The sequence below is a fragment of the Amaranthus tricolor genome, chromosome 17, assembly GCF_026212465.1.
Source record: "Amaranthus tricolor cultivar Red isolate AtriRed21 chromosome 17, ASM2621246v1, whole genome shotgun sequence".
Taxonomy (NCBI): Eukaryota; Viridiplantae; Streptophyta; class Magnoliopsida; order Caryophyllales; family Amaranthaceae; genus Amaranthus; species Amaranthus tricolor.
The window spans coordinates 12,696,602-12,719,296 of record NC_080063.1 but is presented as its reverse complement, the minus strand read 5'-3'; the positions used below and the strand labels follow the sequence as shown (position 1 = coordinate 12,719,296).

The following is a 22,695-nucleotide window of genomic DNA, read 5'->3' as shown; positions in this document are numbered from 1 at the left end:
TAGTTATTCATCAAAGTTTCAATTATTCAATGACTAGAGTTAAACGAGATATATAGCTCGAACCTAACTCGACCTATTTGACGGGCCTCGAATAAACTATCGGTTTAAAAAATGTGACAAAACACAAATAAGAAATATTATTTAAGAGATAAGAGGGTTTTAAGTTTACAAAGCATGTTGAGAATATGGTCTTTGTCATAGTTAGAGTATGTACCACTTGTTCAAATAAAGTTTTGAGTTTATGATCCTGTTGTGAACTGGACGCAATTAATTTGAGCTAAGTCAGAATTAGCTGAGAGTTTGTCATAAGAAAGATAATGCTGGATTGGGGGTTCGTCTTGTTGCCTAGCTAATCTTGCAATAAGATCACCTTAATGCCTACTTTCTGCAAAAGCAACAAAGGTTACGAGGGCTTGAAATGGTTTTTGGGGACCTTTTTCGACCCCCAAGACAGTGAGAGTTTCAAATGTTTTGACTCTTAGCTTTGAGAGTTATATTAGAGCTTGTTTGTGACGGAGGCCTAAGTAATCTAAATAAATTTCTTTCGTCTTATAGAATAAATGTTTCATCTATTTATTTATTATTGAAGATTATAAATGCAATTCGCTCTTCATAAATATTGCTTGAAGATCAATGAATGTTTGAGAGTACACTACAACAAACCTACACTTTAGTGGCATTTGTAAATGCCACTAAAGGTTGTCGCGACATTTAGACAAATGTACATTTAGAAAAATGTCACTAGATCCCATGTTGCGAAAGCTAATAGTGGCATTTGATCTTATTCCACTATAACTTTCAAAAATGCCACTAAAGCCTTATTTCCAAACCAAATATCTTGACCCTCTTTTCATCGAATGACATGTTTGATCATGCTTTGATAGAACTTATAAAACTAATTGAGGAAAAATATTTTCCTTTCTATTAAGATAACATCAAAGATTCACATTACAATCACATCAAGGTTCACTATACAAACTAGTAATATTTGATAAGAATGTCATATATTCAAAAAAAAAAATTAAAAAAAAAAAATCATAGATTGACATGTTTACTCCCAGCATCTTTAGTCTCAGGAACTTGAGATAGTTACAATTTTTCCTTGTGCTGCTCATTTCTGAGCTACTGAAGCTTTGTTCCTTGAATCAGCAACATTTTTTCCTTGTTTCCTAGGTTCCTTTCGTTTTGATAAAATTGATTCAGTTTTCTCCGTTGCCTCAAGTCCCCAAGATTTTACACCAGATACGACGTCCCTATAGATAAATCCAGTGTTACACACTTACACTTATAAACCGATTCTTATTATGATAGAATTACTGCATTGTGAATTCTGCTCACCTCTTAAGCACTTTTAATTTCTTCTGCAAGATATAAGATTTGGTATTTCCAGAGCACTTCTCTGATTTCGGTTCTACTTCTTTTAAGGTCTTGTATCTGCTTTTTATTGGTCTTGCAAATGCCTAATTAAGAGAAAAACTCTGAAGAAATTATCAATGGAAAGTACTATTTTAACAGGTAATAAACAGGTTTTTGACTTACTGGTCGATCCTTTTAGATACCTTTACTCTCATCTTTCTTGCTTCCCTTTTCTTTGTTTTCATTTACTCCATTTTATGTGCCCTAATGAAAGTAAGAATCATTGACGTCAATATATTTATTGTTAAGACTTTAACTGTAAAACAATAATGAACAAACTCCATATGCAATGACCGACTGTAAAAGTTCACCTGTGAATTTTCCCTTGTATGAGATAAATTTTCAGGAGAAGTAACTTTTCTCTCTAGAGTTGCCTCTTTTAAAACTCCTCTTTCCTGAATCAAAGCGATTCCAATGAGATATCAAACTATCAAAAAAGTAAGCTCTGGTAACTTGGGTAAAAACTAAAGATTGTTTGTACTCACATCAGTGCGCGGCCTGAAAAACCATTTAGGATTTGTTGGCTTGAGTTTTCTATTCTTCAATGTTTGTGTACCAGTTCTTGCTAGATAGTTTTCTTTCAAAATCTTGTCCCCTTTTTAATTAATTTGCTTTCTTTTGACCTATATTATATATCCAGAAGTTTATGTTAGAAATAGAACAAGACTTTGCATATTCCCTTTTATACAATTGGGTTTAGATGCCATATACGAGAAATCTTGTATTTTGAGTATGCCATATACACCACCATAATGTACATGAAGGCCTTCACTATTACTAATTTCAAAGATAACACCTTTAATTGTTACTCATAATAAAATTCAAAGAGACTAACACACAATCAACACAACTCATAATATCTAATCACACTTCAAACCCCTATTCATAAATATGTTCAATTCATCAATCAAACTCTTACCCACAAAAAGATTCAATGAATACAACACAAAAATCAACATCACCCACAAAAACTTTATAAAACTTCTAATTGAAACAAGAAGAATCAAATGGAAGAAGAGGAGATGGCTTACAAGGTTTAAAACTAGCAAAAAAATGGTAAACAGGTGGATGAAGGTTGTCGTGGTGGTGCGAAAGACCAAAACTGGCTGGAAGAAAGGGCCAAAACCAATTGTGGGGGTCGGAAATTCAGAGGTGTTACAAAATTATCACATGCTCATAAATTGCAATTCACTTCTCTATAATCAATTTGGGAACGATCTTTTTGTTTCCAATCCAAATTTGTATTTTCCTTGTTATAGATAAAGTAGGAGCAAGAACACATAATATAACACAAATAAAGTTTAGTAATAATATACTAATAATTAAGCTTCTATTTTCCATCTCCTTTATCATTAACAATTAACAAATTGTTTTTAAAAACTACTCAATGTGGTTGATGCTGATTCAGCAATTTGCTGTCCAATAAAAAGGGTTTTTGATCTGTCAAGAAAAAAAATGAAATCTTTATTATTATCCCAAGAGTCCCGCCCAAAGTAAGGTCTAGAGGATGGAAAAAAAGACAGATCAATACTTTCATCACGAGAAGATCATGGTCGAAGGGAGTCTCTGAATTTGAATATCACTTGTCATACAAAGTCACTACAGAGGAAAAACCTACAAAATAAAAGAGAAAACACAAAACATACAAACACAACACCATTTAAAAAGACAAAACTAACCAAACCTAAAGCAAACCAAAAACGACTAAGACACAAAAAAAAAAACTAACGAGACTCGCGTACACAAATTTGACATCTCCAACTACTCTTATCCCAAGTCAAGTCTTCTGATTGGTGCAACTCACCCAAGTCCTTTTTAATTTGTTCTTTGTTCCCACGCAACCTTAAATCTTACCTCTTCTACCATCAATTGTGATACTTTCCATTCTTTTCACTAGTGCATCACTACCTTTCCCTTGTACATGATCAAACCACCTTAACTACCTTCACGCAACTTTGTAGGAATTGGATTGACCCCTAGCTTCACTCTAATAACCCCATTCCTGATCCTATCCATCCTAGCATGACCGCAAATCCATCTTAGTATATGCATCTTCGCAACTTTCATCTTTTGCTCATCGCTTTTTTTAATGGACCAACATTCCGTCCCATATAACAAAATGGACGTTACTGCCTTATTTTAGACAACCTTACTTGACATTTTTTGAAGAAAAAAAATCTATTTATATCATATTTGTTGGACGCAATTAAACTTGGTAATTTACACAACTTTTGATGTTTATAATTCTAACAAGAGTATTATTTATAAATTTTATTTTTACAATTTTTTATGTTTATGGATCTAAAAATTCAAGTTTTGATGTCTATAAATACGCTTTATGAAAAATTATAAAATATATATATCAAATTTTTATACATCGGGACGAATCTAACCAAATTTCAAATATATCTTTACTTTTTTTATATCAATGAAATATCATATTTAAAATCTTTCTCTCTATTATGAAATGTTCTAAACATAACCTACAATCAATCTATATTAAATGGGTAATGTTTATGTCAAAATTTTAAACCTTAATATAAACTTCATAACCTATATAATTATACAAGTCAATTTCGAGTCAAATTAATCTATATAACACGAACTTATTCATTTAAAATTTTTTCTATTTATCAAAGTAGATACAAAATAAACACTCATAAACTAAAAATTCAAAATTGATGGATAAAAATAAGATGTAGTCAATATTAAAAGCCCATAAATGGATCGAAATAAAAAAATTCTAAACGGATTAAGTAATATTACACTAATACGACTAATAATATACTATTACGACTAATATAATACTAATACGACTAAAAATATACTAATCATGGTTATCAAAATCTCGATTATGATCTACGATTTCACGACTCTACGATCCAAAACTTGAAAAGCGTTCCGAATTTTAAGTAGGATCTTAATAACCGAAGGATTGTGTGGTCCTACCAAGATCAAGAATATGAACAATATAATCATAACATGATTCCACAATTCTACGATCTAACTATTTGATTCTAAAGGGTAAAGGGTAGTGTCTCGATCTTTTATATATTTTTCTGTCAAATTTTCTATCTCAAAAACGAAATATTTTCATCAGAAAAACATTAAAAAATGGAGTAAATCTTTCGTGCCATAAATAAATTTTGATAACTGACGTGACAATTCACATTAATTATATTCAAGTGATTGTGTTTGTTATGGTTTACTAAAAATGGAAAGTATTGATTCAAGGAAAGTAAACTTCCAACTTATTATAAGCCATTTAATTACTTGTGGGTTAGCAGAACAATTAGTTATTAGTGGGCTGACTCAATCCCCTCAAAACAACTGCTTATTATTAGGGGAAAAACAATATATAAATTTCTAAAAATTTAAAAATAAAACATAAATTATATCAATCAACACGCGGTTTGGTAATACATTCTAAATTTAATATTATGTTTGAGTCTAATTAATGCATATATTTAACCCATATATAATTAATGTTTATAATTACGATAGTAAAAATCTAAGGTAATTTAGCTTAAAAACACTAGCTACTTCACAAACTAATGAACTCAGTGATCATGCTTGTGCTATTTTGGTTATTTTTTTCTTTACAAAATTCATTTTTATCTGTTATTATTCAAAAAGAATGATATCAGGTGGTAAATAAAAATTATGCATGTAAAAAAAATGCATGTTTGAGGATGAGAGCTCCATTGACATAGAAATGACACTCTCCGTATTTGAAATTTTGTTCACATTTCCTTAACGAATAATTTAATATTTTGTCCATGATAAAATCATTTCCAATTTTGAAAAATACTTTTTACTTAAATATCTTCATTAGGACGAAAATTATGGCTTACTTTCTTTTTCCCAATACAAATTATTATTCCTTAATACATTTTCTTATATGAGACAATTTCACTGTGAGACGCGTTTTATATATGAGTTACGTTGAATAAATTTATTAATACAAATTGTTAGTAGATGAGCTCTTTAATTTTGAAATCGTCTCACCAAAAAAAGTCTATCACAACAGTAACTCATTTTTCAAACATTCGTTGATCGAAAAATAAACATTATAACTCAAAGATTTCCTCTTCTAAATTTTTATTTATATTTATTTCTCTTTATGGACAAACTCAAAGAAAAGATAGGGTAAAACATTTTATAAATACTTATAAAAATTAAAACTCATTTATCATATTACCATCATTTATTTAATACCAATAACTAAATATCGTACATATACCATAACCTAGTATCTAAGTCTGCAAGATTTTTATTTTTGGGTAAAATTAACCGCATTCCTCTGACTTTTGCTAAAGTAGGTACGAGTATAGATTGTCCGTTAAAATTCCCTCACCCGAACCCTATTTTAGAGTGGGATATTGGGTTGATGATGATGATTATGATACCATAACCTAAAGAAATTTGTTCTTCTCTTCTTGCTTTATAGATTAGATTAACTTTGTTATAATCTACCTCATAACTCCACTAAGCTATCATAAGTTTACAGCTTACTCCTAAGAAAAAACAAAAGTAGGAAAATAGAGTTAGGTAATAATTTGCCAAGAAGTATCCCCTATGTAAAGTATAAATAGGTACACATTTTGTATGGCTTAGCGTATCTAAACCTCAAAAAATTAACCAATTAGTTATAATGAATATGAAGATTAAGGCATATTTAGCCGTAATCTTTATGCAGTTTGGGATTGCTGGGCTAGCAATTATAGCTAAATCAGCCACTAACCATGGAATGAGCCATTACTCATTTGTGGTTTATAGGCAAGCTGTGGCTGCCATTGTTATATCTCCATTTGCCTTCCTACTTGAAAAGTATGTACTCGTTTTACAACGATATTATCATGTCATTTTCATGCTGATAATAAAAGTATATAACATATCTGAGCTTCTAACATTAGCATAAACTTTTGATTAAAGGTCAGGATACATAATATATTTTATACAATGAAATTAGTCCGCATGTTATTTTCATAATGATATAACATATCTGACCGTTTAATAGAGTATATAATATATTTGAGCTTCAACATAAGTTTAAGGTTTTGATTGAAGCTCAGGATATGTTATATACTTTATCATCTAATATATAATATATTTTTTTTCTATTTGTTATGGTTTCCATGTATAATATGATTATTGTTTTTGTAGGAAAGTAAGGCCCAAAATGAACCTTTCTATTTTCATCAAGATACTAGCTCTTGGTTTGCTAGAGTGAGTATTTATGTTTGTTTTTTTTATTTCTTAGTATATTAAAAAATTAACGATCAATAAAAATGGCCATATATATGAAATATGTAAAAATGTGTTAGTAATTAAAGATAGGAAACCACGTTATTGAATGATAATGGCATAAATATAATAAGGATAAATGAAAAAGTCGGTAAAAAAAATAATACAGTAAAAAGAGAGAAGAAACTTTAAAGAATAAATGGTCTTACACGCCATTGCTAATGCTCATAAATGAAGAATTTGAGAATGAGAAGGTTTGGGTAGTTATTCTCAAATTCTCAACTTTAACTATTTTAAAAATAATGGTGGAATTTAATTTAAATTCAAATTTGAAAATTTTTGATTCGCCAAACAATAAATTTAAGCCAATTTCAAATTTTCAAATAAAATTATCGTTTCCAAACATAACATTAGGCCATTTCCTCTCCTTTTAAGGGCCCATCTGACCGACTCACATATAAAGAACAATATATGAAATGAGATTACCTAATAATTAGTGATTATTTTAGTAATGATGCTAAGTAAAAAACAACCGAAAAAATACATATTTATTAAATTATACTTAATTGTGCATTATTATGGTGCAGACCAGTAATGGATCAAAACCTGTATTATGCGGGCATGCAGTACACACCAGCTACGTTTGTTACTGCATTAAGCAACACTGTTCCAGCTCTTACATTCATTATGGCTTGTATTTTTAGGTATATTTTCTTCTTACAAAAATATTTAATGTTACTACCTAGCTCCTCTGTCGCTTTAGAATTACACTATTTAACTCAAGCTTTTCATATATTTAAGTAAAATAAGTGTTATTTTAGAAGAACAAATGGAGTATATGTTCGTGCAATACTATTGCTTTTATCTGAATTTTAAGTTAGTCTAGTGATCGAGAATTATTCATTTCATTTCTTATGAAAAGGGTTTGATTCTTACCATCTTTTTCCCTATTGTCTTAGTAATTCTTTAGGCTTACTCCAATTTTAAAAAGTATGGAGTACTATTTTTATATCAGTTTATCATATAATTAGCCTATTTCCATAATTAATCACTTTAGTATAAATGTAAAAAGTTATTGTAACATACTAAATGTACATGGGCTAGCCCATCAGAGATGGTCTCACCATAAGCCGTCTCATTTAAGGATATATGATTTTATATAGATAATTAGAATGTATGTTTCATTGTTAGTTATTCTCATTACTTTAAATTTGCTATTGACAGTAGTGATATTTTTTCTCATAACTTATGATTTTTAAAAGCAAATTCAAAAGTAGATAGGAGTGTTATATTGGAGTATTATTGAAAATAGTAATAGTAATTGATGCATGATTTGAATTAGGCTTGAAAAGGTGAGTATAAAGAAAGTAGGGAGTTTGGCAAAGGTGGGTGGAACAATGGTGACACTTGGAGGAGCAACAATAATGACTCTTGTGAAAGGTCCAGGCCTGAATTTACCATGGACTAACACTAATTACACTAATATTTCCAATACTTCTTCTCATCAAGATTCTATCAAAGGTGCTCTTATGATCATTACTGGTTGTTTGGGTTGGGCTGCCTTTGTTATTCTACAAGTAAGTATTCTATCATTAAACATTTTAACTCTATATCTCCAATCATAACCATCTATTAGTAAAAATAAAGCGAGCTATCGTCTAGGCTCTAAATTTTTTAGAGCCCAAAACATATATTTTCATGCACAAAGTTGATATTAACTTGAATAAAATTTAGATATAATTTTACGTTTTTTGTTAAATGTAATATGACTTATTAAGACTTTTTTATAAAATCGTTAAAATATCAAAGATTACATAACAAAAGGAATATTATATTATTTTCATTACATCTTTAATTAGTTTAGTAAGTTTCATTTTTATATTAGTATTGGGACCTAAAAATCAAGACAATCCTATTTATCCCCAATGATGATCATAAATAGTGTTTCAAAAGAAAGAATTAACGTAAGTGATTTTTTATAAATGTATGCAAATTATTGTCTATTTATATACAATATGTCATTCTATCTTTTTAGGGCTTCTATGAAAAATATAGATAAAATATTTCTCATAAACAATTTGAAAAACATTTAGAAGCATATTACTTCGATGGGAAGAACATGTTGAGTGGCAAGTTGAATCAATCATATAAAAAGTATAAACTTTATTCATAAAAAAAAATTATTTAGCTTATTTTTTCATCACATTTATACATTTTTCTAACAACTTTATAAATTTCTTTTTTCTTTTTTTCTTAGTTTTCCCACCAAAAATCTATAGGACAAATTTAGTAGGACGGTGCGAGTATATAACTAACCACCAAAAAGAAAATGTTAAAGTGTCCGTTATTACCTTACATGTGAGCTGTCCTACAACGAAGAAAAAGGAAAAAAAATATGTCGCTTCATAAATTTAAGAAGTAACGCTTAGTACTACCAATTGATTTTAGTATTAAACCTTTTTTATGTTTATATATAAATTACTTTTTTTTTAAAAAAAAAAAACTATTCAAGTCTATTTTCTAAATTCTAAAATAAAAAATTGTAACTAAAGATTTCGTTATTTGATTGGTGTGGCTAGGCTATAACATTAAAATCATACCCAGCAGAAATGTCTCTGACAGCAATGATGTGCCTGGCGGGCGCCGTGGAAGGACTGATTGTAGCTCTTGTTTTGGAACCAAACACATCTATTTGGTCACTCCACTTGGATACTAAATTATTAGCTTATATCTATAGTGTAAGATCTTATTTGCTTTTTAATTATTATTTTTAAAAAAATTAATATTAATAAGCTAATTTGAATAATTTCACTTTAATTATTTTCTAATAATTTAATATTTGTCATATATTTGCCCACAACAAATCATATTACTAATAATAAGTAATAATAGAATATATTGCCATCAATTTAAGACAAAGGTTAGATTATTCATAGCGAACTAAGGATAAATGTTGAATTATTAAAATAAAATAAAATAAAATGCAGGGAATAATCTGTTCAGCAATGGCATTCTATTTACAAGGAAAGATAATGAAAGAAAAAGGACCTGTTTTTGTGACTGCTTTTAATCCATTGAGCATGGTTATTGTGGCTTTTCTTGGTTCCATCATCCTTGCTGAGCAACTCACCGTTGGCAGGTTACCATTTATTATATTGGAGTTGAATTATCGGATTTTTTCTTTGATTTGACTCTATTTTGAATTGTTTAATTTAACTCTCACTCGAACTGTTTTGTTTAGATTTGAATCTATCTAATCGGATTAAGGTTTGATCCCTAATTATTGGATTGTTACTGTGTTGAGCAAATATTTTAAAGACCCTATTTATTTTTACGATGTATTTTAAATTGGGGATTTTCACTATATCAAAAAATTAAAAATTTTCTACTTCAAGAAAAATAATTCAAGAAAAAAAATATGTTGTAATATTATATTCTAAAATTACTTCAAACAATATAAAAAAAGTTTATAAATAAATTATTTAGAAAGTATTACTTAGAATCGGGTCTAAATAGCACTATTTAATATTTAATGCCCATTATTATTAGGGGCCTTAGGCAGTCGACTACCTAAAATGGATTAAGAACCAGCTGGCCAAAGGTTAGAAACCAACGTGTTCCATCGACTTTTTTTTTTCATATTACAAAATAAAATAAATAATGATTTTTAATTTATTGATGGTCAACCAAATGTTAAAAGTCAAAAAGATGTTTTTTTGTTAGTAGGCACTTTTTAAAAAAAATATTTATTTTTTTTTATTTATGAATGAAAATTTGTTGTAGGATTACTGGAGCATTGGTGATAGTCACAGGATTATATGTAGTAGTTTGGGGAAAGAGCAAGGATGAAGATACATGTAATGAAAGCAATGATCACATTTTGCCAAAATCTAATATTCAAATGACTGGAAATGATGCAACTGATGATACCCACTAACCATCAAATTTTGAATTATTTTAATTCTAAATTCTTACTTTTCTTGTAGCTCAAATTTTTGTTGTTCTCCTTTGTAAAAAAGTGTATTATGCAAACACTAATCCTATATATATGTGTATGGTTTTGTGGTGGTTACCCTTGTTTTATTTTTATTAGTCGGTTTTGTGAGAGAGACGGTTTCTCAAATTCAATTCATTAAAGCTTAATTAAACTAAATAATGATAATGGGCTGACCAAATTAGGAATGATCTCTCAAAGGAACCGTCTCTCACAAGTCACAAGAATTTGCGTATTTTTATTACAATTGCTTATATTAATAATACGTTACATAAAATTGAAGATTGAATTTTAACTCAGTTCAAGCACGTATTATTTTTCTCGTATAAAGATTTAAGTTTGAAACTTACATAGTTTTCTTTTTCCTTAGCTTATAATGAAAAATAATTAAATATAATTGAAAATCAAATTTTGATTAATTGAAGCTAAATGTAAAATTCAGGGTTTAAAAAAAGTTAAATAAATCTTTTTTGTTGTATTTTTTCCAAGCCTTCATCAATATGCATAAACACAGTTATTTTTTGAATGTGCATGCAACAAATGCTTGTTCTTCATTGTTTGTTTTTGACAACTTAAGGGTATTAAAAATTAAGTTTTTAATCAGAGAACAAATATACACTACAAAAAAGTTGGTTATAGGAGTATCAATAAGCCATACTTATAATCGTGACTAAAAGTTGATTAAAATTTGAAAAATCTAAATAATATACTTTTTCCGTTTCATTATACTTGTTATTAATAATAATATTTTTCCGCATTAGCAAGTCTTTTATAAGACTGTTTTATCGTGAGATGGATCCATATAAGCAACCTATTAGTAAAAGTCATAAAAAAAAGTGAAATTTGCAAAGAAACACCTTTTAAAACCTCTTTTTTGTAAAGAAACACCTTTTATAATTTTTTTTGTAAAAAAACACATTTTAAGAGACTTTTTTAAAAATAAAACACCTTAAATCAGTTTCCAGTAACTTTTGTCAACTTTCCGGCGTTGACTATGCCATTTGTCAACTTTCCGACGTTGCCTTTTGTCTTTATTTTTATTTTTATTTTTATTTTTATTATTAATATTTTTTTTTTAAATTTTTATTTTTATTATTATTTTAAAAAAATATAATAATAATAATAATAATAATAATAATAATAATAATAACAATAATAATAATAATAATAATAATAATAATAATAAAAATAAAAACAAAAATAAAAATAATAATAATTTTTTAAAAAATTAAATTTTTTTTTATTATTTCTTTTATTATTATTTTATTATTTTTCCTTTTTTTTATTTTTATTTTATTTTTAATTTTTATTATTATTATTTTTTTATTTTTGTTTTTATTATTATTATTATTATTATTATTATTATTATTAATTTTTTTTAATTCTTTTTAAAATAATAATAAAAATTAAAATTTTTAAAAAAATTAATATTAATGATAAAAAAAATAAAAATAAAAACGAAAATAAAAAAAAAATTTAAAAAATTTTTTTTAAAAAAAAAATAATAATTAAAATAAAAAGTACAAAAAATATAAAATAACAATAACAATAATAATAATAAAAAAAATAATAATAATAATAATAAGGGAAATTTGCAAAAAAACACCTTTTAAAACCTCTTTTTTGTAAAAAAACACCTTTTATAATTTTTTTTTGTAAAAAAACACCTTTTAAGAGACTTTTAAAAAAAACACCTTAAATCAGTTTCCGGTGACTTTTGTCAACTTTCCGGCGTTGACTATGCCATTTTTTATTTTTTATTTTTTCTTTTTATTTTTATTTTTATTTTTATTTTTATTTTTATTATTAATATATTTTTTTAATTTTTATTTTTATTATTATTTAAAAAAATAAAACAATAATAATAATAATAATAATAATAATAATAATAATAATAATAATAATAATAATAATAACAATAATAATAATAATAACAATAATAATAATAATAATAATAATAATAATAATAATAATAATAATAATAATAATAATAATAATAAAAACAAAAATAAAAATAATAATAATTTTTTAAAAAATTAAAATTTTTTTTTTATTATTTCTTTTATTATTTTTTTTTATTTTTCCTTTTGTTTTTATTTTTTTATTTTTAATTTTTATTATTATTATTTTTTTATTTTTATTTTTATTATTATTATTATCATTATTATTATTATTATTATTAATTTTTTTTAAATAATAATAAAAATTAAAATTAAAAAAAAATTAATATTAATAAAATAAAATTAGAAAAAAAAATTTAAAAAAAATTTCAAAAAAATTAATAATAATAATTAAAATAAAAAGTATAAAAAATATAAAATAACAATAATAATAATAATAAAAAAAAAAAAATAATAATAATAATAATAATAATAATAGTAATAAAATTAATATTAAAAATAATAATAATAATAATAATAATAATAATAAAAATTAAAATAAAATTAAAATAAAAACAAAAGGAAAAATAAAAAAATAATAATTAGAAAAATAATTTAAAAAAATTTTTTAAAAAATTTTTTAAAAAATTATTATTTTTTTTATTTTTGTTTTATTATTATTATTATTATTATTATTATTTTTTAAAATTTTTTTAAATAATAATAAAAATAAAAATTTTTAATAAAAATAATATTAATAATAAAAATAAAAATAAAAATAAAAATAAAGGTCAACGCCGAAAAGTTGACAAAAGTCACCGGAAACTGATTTAAGGTGTTTTTTTTTAAAAAAAGTCTCTTGAAAGGTGTTTTCTTACAAAAAAAATTATAAAAGGTGTTTTTTTACAAAAAAGGGGTTTTAAAAGATGTTTCTTTGCAAATAATCCTAAAAAAATGATAATAATAATAATAATAATAATAATAATAATAATAATAATAATAAAATTAAAATTAAAATAATAATAATAATAATTAAAAATAAAATAAAAATAAAAACAAAAGGAAAAATAAAAAAAATAATAATTAAAAATTTTTTTTTTTTAATTTTTAAAAAAATTATTATTTTTTTAATTTTTGTTTTTATTATTATTATTATTATTTTTTTTTTTTTAAATTTTTTTTTTAAAATAATAATAAAAATAAAATTTTTTTTAAAAAAATAATATTAATAATAAAAATAAAAATAAAAGTAAACGCCGGAAAGTTGACAAAAGTCACCGGAAACTGATTTAAGGTGTTTTTTAAAAAAAAGTCTCTTAAAAGGTGTTTTCTTACAAAAAAAAAATTATAAAAGGTGTTTCTTTACAAAAAAATACAAAAAAAGGTTTTAAAAGGTGTTTCTTTGCAAATAATCCTAAAAAATGATAAAATCTAATTTACATCTATAAAGGAAGCATTTATTTTCAATAATTTAGACTGACCAATTGAAGTGGTCTCAAAAAAACTTACTAACACCGCATATTTTATAATTGAGTCGAGTATTTCAAACTAAAAAAATATAATAGACACGCAGTATTAACGTCTTAGCGATCTACTTCCTCAACTCAAATCTTCTTCCCTCAGCCCAACTTTGCGTTTTATCTTCTTCAACCCTAATCTATTTTTAAATCCTCTTCCTCCTCCATCACTTTCAATATCACCGTACACCACCACGGGGTGGCGGCGTTTCTATCTCTTCGCCACCAACAAAAGCAGTGGTGTACGCCACCCCTTCACTCCCTCTCATAGTCACGTTACAGAAATAACATTTTTCGCCCCCTGTTTCACGCTCGAATTAGCTATACGAAAACCTCGAAGGATCTTTATCAAATTTTTTTTTTCACTCAATCTGCAGTTCGTTCAAGGTAAAAATTAAAATCCCTAATTTATTCTTAGTAAAGGGAAGTTTCCTTACAATTGTGATAAAGTAATAGAATTATTGTAACACCCTGAGATTCTTTGACGTTATTAATTAATATTTTAATGACTTTTGGGTATTTTATAATTATATTAAATTAATTTTGAAGTAGTTTTAATAAATTCCTTTTATATACGAATTTAAGTATTGATATACATTTATATTAAAAAAATACAATCACAATTTCTAAATAAAGGGGTTCGAATCAAAATAATTATTTTATTTAAAACGTGTGAGCATACAAAAGTCAATTTCTTAGTTGGGCCTCGCAAGAAAAATAAACCTAGGTAAATAAATAAATAAGTCAATTTCTTAGGGTTGGAAGAAGTCCTTCCCTCACTCACAAAGAATCACGCCGCCCACTTCTTTTCCCTCTCACTCACGGTTCAGCCCATTCCCTTCCCCACACCAGCAGCTGCGGCACACCACCACCACCAGCCACATATTCTTCCTCCACCGGTGAGCAGCCACCGTAGCAGAAGCTCCGCCTTCCTCCCTCACGGCACCCAGCAGCGGCGGGCTGCTTTGTTCTCTTCCTCCCCCCTGCAGCAGCGTGAGTTTCCAAGCAACGGCAGCCACCTTCGTGGTGGTTTTCGCGGCAGCAGCAGCCCAACACCACCATACCAACTCCTTCCTTCTTCACCCTTCTCTCGTTTCATCTTAGTAAGCCATCTCTTTTATTCTCTAATTAATTTTCTAGTTTTAATTGGAGTTCTATTAATTGTATTGAGTTTGATGTTGGTTTTGTGTTAATTTCATTGAATCTTTTTGTGGGTAAGAATTTGATTGATGAATTGAACATGTTCATGACTTAGGGTTTGAAGTGTGATTGAAATTATGGGTTGTGTGTTGATTTTGTATTAGTTTCTTCGAATCTTAGTATGGGTAGGAATTAAATATGTTATCTTTGAACACGAAACAATTAGGGCTTGGATTTAGAGATGAAACTACTAATAATGTGTGTTTTATACTATATTTTGGTGATGATTGATTAAATAACTTTAAAAGTTGTTTTAAGATTTGATCGATTGGTTATTATTGTGAATAATTAGTAATGGTGATGATGTTAGTTGACTATGAAAGTGATTTTAATTGATTAAATTGAGAATAATAGCTACTAATTGTTGTGGGTTGACTGTTGTGAATTACAAATACCCTTATTGGGTTGTTATTGAAGTTATAGATACATGATATTGGTAAGCCAAGAGCATAATGTCAACTTATCGTCGATGGTTGCTAAAGTTATTTGTCGTGTTGTTTTGATTATAGTTCTTAATAGCTTTGGAGAATGCAACAAATGATATCCCGATATGGTAACTCTAAGATTTGCCTTATCGTTATATTAATGTTATATTAAAATTGTAAGATTTAGTTGTGATTAGTTATTTTTGGGTAACGCGAGCCGATATGCCCAAAATTAGTTAATGTAAAGAAATGATTCACACATACTTCTACTTTAAATTGATGGAAAGACTTATGTTGTGTTGAGTTAATGATTTTGACTTGTATTGAATGAGTTGTGTGCATGCTAGAGTAATCGGAAACTCATGTTGAATGGATGATAGCGGTTACTTTGGTATGGCAAAGTAGTTAAGGGAACTTATTAGTTCTACTCATAAATTATATAGGTGCCCATTTCGTAAGAGGAAAGTAGAGCCTTAGTTGGGTGATTTTGTGACTTTTGATCGTGCAGTGACTCTTACAGGTACGTACACGCAGTAATAACCCTTATATGTAATTTTCTTTAAGACATTATTGTTTATTTTGATAGTATGCATTGTATCGAAACTATGAAGTACTAGTGAGTACACTTTATATGAAGAGCTATCGACTATGAAGTCCTTGCGCTTAGAATAGTTTAGAGAATGAGAGTGTTAATAGAAGGCGGGAACCACCCCTTATTTATTTAAGAATTAGATTATGCCTTAATTGGAGTTAGAATGACTCCGTTATAGGTGAATTTCATATTCTATTGAGTGGCTCAGTGGGTTTTGGCGCGCTGCTATCCCAGGGCGCTCATTAATAGTTGAGAGTGGAAGTTATTCCCATCTGATAAGGTACTAGATTATGATTAGCTGGCGTGACTCAACTGGATTGTGTCCGGTTGATTTATTAGTCCCCTAGGTGAGATTCGACAGGACCACCGTAAGGGGGTATGAGCATGCTTGGGTCATTGGGCGCCAGATGGCCGATACCGCCCCTTGACTGAAGTGTTACCATGCGGGTCTTGCAAACCCCAATATGGTGGCCTCTTCACTGGTTTAGTACCCCAGTGTGTTAATTTTTTTTCCCGAAGGTAGGAACCGAGAGGGTCAGCTGGAGGGGGCATAAGCTCGTACTTTGCCATGAGCGCCGGATGGCCGATAACGCCATTGGCCGTGTCACTATGCCAGGAAGTAGAGAAAAGATCCACTGATCAAAAACTATTCAGTGATAGAAAGTTATTTAATGATAGAAAGTTCTTTCTTTGGTAGAAAGCTTGCGCGTTGATAAAACGTATCTCTTTGATAGAATATTTACTCATTGATAGAACATCTACTTATTGATAGAATAGTTTATGCTAGTGAGAAGTGTGCCTAAGTTAAGTTACCTCAAGGGTATTACGGACTATGATCACACTTACCTTAAGATAGACAAGCTCTATAAGGTCATGTGTTAGGTATTCTGTTAATGCCTTGGTTGAGTTAAACTATGCGTGTTTTGCAAGAGTTTATGTTTGAAAAGAGGAGCGTGAAGACCTGCATTCTACCCAAGAGCACATGGTTCGGGTTGGAAAGCACGTAATGAAATTAAGAAGTATAAGTGGCCGATAAACGGTTACTATCTGTGCTTGCGTTTTATGTAATCATCTTATGTTGTTTTATGATATAATGCTATCTAGTAGTTGGCCTTAATATATTTGATGCTAGTTACTGATGTGTACGTGTTTTTGTTTATGTTTGATTGTTGATGACTTTCTATGATTGTCCAGCTATAACACATTGGCCTTTGGTCTAATGTCGAGCAGCAGGAGGATTATAAACAGGTGTAGCAGGTACTAGAGCTTCTTTTGCATTGCATTGCATTTGGGGAGAGTGATAAGGGCGAAGCATAACCTGTGTCATGCCGCTATCTTTCGATTTTGTAGCTCTTGTTATCTCTTGTAAACTTTGGTTGTATATGTTTTGTTACGAGGCCTTGTTTCCTCCCTCGTATATTTGTATTTCCGCTGCGTAGTTTATAACTCTGTATGTTTTAAGGAGTTAAGTCTTTTTAAAACACAAACGTCGACACTGGAACCACGATCCATGTTTGGCATGTTGATTTGAGAAGTCGGCGACGAATCATTCCGCCGTGACATAGTTTTGATAGGCCGTTTCCTTTACTTTATTAGCTTCTTAATTAACTTTTGTTTTTCTACAAAGGCGCACAATTTTAAGGCAAGTGTTGCCAAAATTTCCACTCACATTTTTAAAGTTAATATTTAACGTTTATCTAAATTCTATTCCTTTTTCTTTTATGTAACACCCGAATTTCCTCCCGTCCTTTACGGTTTTGGTTTCATTAAGGGGTCGGAAATTCTGGGGTGTTACAATTATACTCCCTTTTTTAACCATTTGGGTTTAGAGAAGTGTTGTATCTTTTTGCAAATATTTCAATTTTTTTGATTATTGGTTTATTTAGTTGATGTCTTGTTTATTCGTTTGAGTTATAATTGCACTGCTGTGATTTGTTGTTGTGAATAACCTAGTAATTTGCACTGCCAGTGTTCCATTGTTTTTTATATGCTTTAACTTCTGTTGTTGCTAATTGTGTTACTGGGTGAGCAAGTTGTGATGTGAGGAGAGGGAACGAGGTTGCTTCTACTGCATCCTTGTTGTCTCCATTATCTTTATTAGGATACCTCTGTGTGAGTGAGGGAGTTGGGTAATGAATTTTAGGTCGTGTAGGTTGTTGCTACACCATTGTATTTGGCCTACTACGTGTGGATTGGTACTGGTTTGGAGTTGTGCAGCTGCTCTTGTATTGCTCTCTGTTCTGCTGTCATCTTGGAGTCCTTGGCTGCTTGGTAAGAGCATCTTGCACAATGTGCATCTATGTCAGAATCTTCATGGGTTACTTCATTAGGTACTTATTGCTTATTAAGTGTGACTAATATAACACATAGAACAGTAAGTTGACCTCAATAACTATAACACATAGAACAGTAAGTCAACCTCAATAACTATCCAGTGCCTATCCCTACAACTCACTGTCTGCTATTGCGACACTGCCCAGCAAGTCGCAATCCCTCTCCCTCTTTCAGTCACTACCATTAGAAACCACGTACATCAAACACTAATTCAACTAATTGTTTATGAGCTTGATATTGCTCATTTTTACAAGATAAGGAACTTACAATTATCTTTCAATTTATGTGTAGTTTATACAGTGATCGTCATCATTAATTTGCTATTTTTTGTCATGTTTTGGTGTTCTAAGTCAACAATGCCTTGACTTATATGATTACAAAGATTAAAAGATATAAAATTACATATGTTTCTTACAAGATTTGAAATTCACACTACATGTAAGAAGTTTCCGCTAAATGAGAGGGATAGAGCCACAGGGGGAGTAGCTTTTATTATATTTCTCATTTGTGATCCCTGTTTTGATTCTAGCATTAGTTGTGCTTGATATTGATCTCTCTTGGACTCAAAGATATCTGATATGACTTTCTTTTTTGAGATTCCTTGGGCATTGGAACTTCAGTTTTCCTTGACATTCACCAAATGAGTATATAAAAGTTAAAATCCTCTTATCTCTCTTCATATCTAGTTTATATGATTCAAGCTATCTTTAGTTCATTTTTCAATTGCTCAAGTGTTGCAATTTATTGGAGTTGTATTTGTTTAACAGAGGAACTGTTAATTGTATTTTTCGAATGGGATATAATGATGTACTCCCTCAGTCCCCATGAATTTGCCACACTTATAAATGACAAAAATGTTCAAAAAGTGGTGAGGACGTTGAAATTGTGTGGCCGATATGAGATAAAATGTGTGGATGAGATTTAAAGAAAGTGATAGGAACATTTTCATTAGAGGAAATGTTGCAGAGTTGATGGAATGGACGAAAATAGTGAGTGGCTAATTTTTGGGGCAAAGGGATTTGAAGAGAGAGGGATGAAGGTGTGGGATGTGGATAAGGGAGGATGAGATAATAGATGGTACTTTTGAACCTTGGTGGTAGAGGAAAAAGTGATAAAAGGCAAGGTAGGCATAGGGAGAGACTTGAAATGTTGTTTTTCTTCTTCTAAGGATTAGAATATCAATTAATAATAATTTTGGAAATAGATTAGTGTGAATGACTACTTGACCAAGATGCCAAAAATTATATATTTTGTTATTGCTTTCAGGTAGGAAAAATATTGTGGTCATGATCACCTTAAAGGAAGTCGTACCAGCTGCATCAAACAACATAGATGCGAGATTCATACTCTTGGACAAAGGCAGGATTATTATGGAAGGCCAAAACAAGACTTGTTTGGCACTCGTTGCTGATGAAACTGCTGCAGTGCATTTTCAGCTTTGGGGATCAGAATGTGATATTTTCCAGCCAGGTGATATCATCCTCCTGTCGAATGGTATATTTTCTTACCAACGTAACAATTTTGTGCTAAGAGCAGGAAGAAGAGGGAAGATTGAGAAGGATGGGGAATTTACATTGAATTATGTTGAAATTCCCAATATGAGTGAAATCAGTTGGACTCCTGATCCTAATAACCCCAAGAAGTATGTTCAGGGAACTGTCAATTCTCCTTATTCTCGCATCTTTCCTCCCCTTTGTTAACTCTTTATGCAGGGCTCTAAATTCTTTTGGGGTAAAATTGACCACATTCGTTTAGTCCTTTCTTTAAAGGGAGTACGGGTATGGATTGTCCGTCACCTTTCCTCACCCAGACTCTGTTTTTCGAGCGGTATATTAGGTTGATGATGATGATGAGGCTGTGGAAGATCTATGTCGCTCAAATCTCCATTCTCCTTACTCAGGATAAACAAACGATAAATCTTAGAGACTTCAATTTAGGAATCTTTCATTTACCTAGATTACCAAATCAATCTCCTTGCTGTATTGATGGGCAATTCAATTTCTTCCAGCTAGAAAAACTGCTTCCATCTTTTCAATTTGCTACAAATTGCACTCTAATCCGTCCCATTGAATTTTTTTTTATTTGCTTATTTTGAAGAATGACTTTACATTCTATCTACAAATTTCATCCTTATGTTTAATCTTTCTTTCTACTTCATCTGCACATCAAATATTTTGTTCCCTGAAAATGAACGACAAACTGTCTTGTTGCAAATTCAAAGCCATCCCAAGAGGATCATATAAGTAAGCATGATCAATTAATACCAAAATGAATACATGGAACAGATTCATCACCCAGTTCAATGAGTCAGTACCTATGCCATCCAGATGCTGATGGTGCAAGTGAAGACATGGATGATGATTCTCGTTTTTGTATCTCTGTCAATGAAGTAGTAGGTGATGCTTAAATCTGCTTGCAGGAGAACGAGGCTAAGCCTCCAGAGATGGTATCGGATCACAAACATCAAATTTCGTTGATCATAACAAGTCCATCCAATGAGAGACAGTCACAGGTGCTTACTCGTTTATGAAGCTTCAAATGCATGGAACTGCCTTGATTCAGGGAGAATACAGTAGTTCCTCTCCTCGTGCTACTCGTGGTGAGCGCGCTCCTCGTTCATGAGAGACAGTTGTAGTGTTGCTTAGTCGTTCATCTCATCAAAGTGGAGAAAGCTGGCTTAGATCATATGGTCGTTATTCATAATTTGTTCCCCTAGAACCGTACCAAAGCATTCTATTTGGTTGCAGCCTGCTGGCTTAGATCACTGATTTACGTATTGATGAAGGCTTCATGTCAAGTTATTGATCTGCGTAGGGGGCATTTCTTTCTATCAACAGTTCTGCAATTAGATTTGGGTTGTACGTTTCTGTTAGTTGGAACTTGATGATTGTAAGTTGTAACTAATACTACTTTTGTTGCATATACTTGCTATATTTTACTTTTTACTCAATTTAATGTATAATTTTGACAGTTTATATCTTAAATTATGCTTAAAACCACATTCTCTAAACCCCTAGTCTTAGCCTTTAATTGTCGGACTAATTGGCTGTCTATGGATGAAATGCATGTAGCACCATAACGTTAGATCTATTAAAAGAACTGTAAATTTTACTTAAAAATACTTCTAGGACTCGTTCGGTTTTCGGTATTTAATAGTTTAAAAGGTAATAGAAATTTAGTGTACTTTTCATTAGAAAATCTCTTGACAAGTTTAATGGTCGTGATTATTTTACTTCAATTATTTAATTTATTTTTTACAAAATTCATTCTAACAATGCGTTACTATTTGAAGATGTGATATTAGCTAGTAATGAAAAATTGGGATCATAATTTTTTTACTAATCAAAGCTTCATCACAATGGAAATAACTTGATACATGTCATATAAATTACACGTTATTACGACCATTTCATATAAATTTTCTTAAACTATTAGCAACCTTTTTATTCATCGTCACACTTTTATTTAAATAAATTTTCTTTAACCATTAGCAACCTTTTTCTTTATCGTTATATTATTACGAATGTTTCAATTTAATTTCATCAAACTTGTAATTGAACGAAAATATTAAATTGATACTATAATGACTCCTAGTTTCTAATCTAGTTGAGTTATGTAATGACTAATTGCTTACATGAACTTTAAACAATCAATTCCTCACCTTAATAGACACCATTAAGGCTTTAACAGTCAACTAGTCATCTAAACAACATCTTGAAGAATAGTTTATAATGAACTCCCTCTCAGGATGCCACTATAATCACACTATATCTCCATCAAGGAATGTACTTTATACTCTTGCCTTATTGCTACAACACTGAGAGCAACAAAGTTATGTTAAACACAAATGCTTTTGACAGATGGTCTATTTGAGAGATTGTTTTTAATTGAATCGGCCTATTATATATTTTTTTTAAATATTGTAAGTAGACATTAAAAATAATGTAAGTAGATATTTAGGATGTTGAAAGTAGGCATTAAGAATACGGTAAGTAAGCATTATGGATAATATAAGTAGGCATTAAGAATACGGTAAGTATATATTAATTTTTAATGGGTTGGGCTTGAGATACTTCTCTCAAAGAGACGG

General features: G+C 29.4%; 2 protein-coding genes across 5 annotated transcripts; both read left to right on the top strand.

Moving 5' to 3' along the window:
* The first annotated feature begins 6,070 nt into the window (after nt 1-6,070).
* Nucleotides 6,071-10,600, top strand: LOC130803755 (WAT1-related protein At2g39510-like). The gene is made up of 7 exons (XM_057667955.1): nt 6,071-6,246; nt 6,583-6,645; nt 7,251-7,367; nt 8,006-8,240; nt 9,243-9,401; nt 9,651-9,802; nt 10,447-10,600. The coding sequence occupies exons 1-7, from the start codon at nt 6,071-6,073 to the stop codon at nt 10,598-10,600; spliced, it is 1,056 nt and encodes a 351-aa protein (XP_057523938.1).
* Nucleotides 10,601-14,818: 4,218 nt separating this feature from the next.
* Nucleotides 14,819-21,822, top strand: LOC130804071 (uncharacterized). 4 transcript variants are annotated; one of them, XM_057668388.1, is made up of 4 exons: nt 14,830-15,157; nt 16,123-16,199; nt 17,466-17,528; nt 19,872-21,822. In XM_057668388.1, the coding sequence occupies exon 4, from the start codon at nt 19,892-19,894 to the stop codon at nt 20,303-20,305; it is 414 nt and encodes a 137-aa protein (XP_057524371.1). In that variant the 5' UTR covers nt 14,830-15,157; nt 16,123-16,199; nt 17,466-17,528; nt 19,872-19,891; the 3' UTR covers nt 20,306-21,822. The 4 variants fall into 4 exon arrangements, with proteins under 4 accessions (XP_057524372.1, XP_057524374.1, XP_057524371.1 ...); XM_057668389.1 differs by lacking the exon at nt 17,466-17,528 and having other exon boundaries at nt 14,819-15,157; XM_057668390.1 differs by lacking the exon at nt 16,123-16,199.
* Nucleotides 21,823-22,695: the final 873 nt, after the last annotated feature.

Bases quoted from the DNA above. Each gene is read 5' to 3' on its own strand.
- LOC130803755 (XM_057667955.1), top strand. From the start codon at position 6,071: ATGAATATGAAGATTAAGGCATATTTAGCCGTAATCTTTATGCAGTTT. The intron at 6,646-7,250 runs GTGAGTATTTAT...ATTATGGTGCAG, and splicing joins CTAGCTCTTGGTTTGCTAGA to ACCAGTAATGGATCAAAACC. The intron at 8,241-9,242 runs GTAAGTATTCTA...TGGTGTGGCTAG, and splicing joins CTGCCTTTGTTATTCTACAA to GCTATAACATTAAAATCATA.
- LOC130804071 (XM_057668389.1), top strand. From the start codon at position 19,892: ATGATCACCTTAAAGGAAGTCGTACCAGCTGCATCAAACAACATAGAT.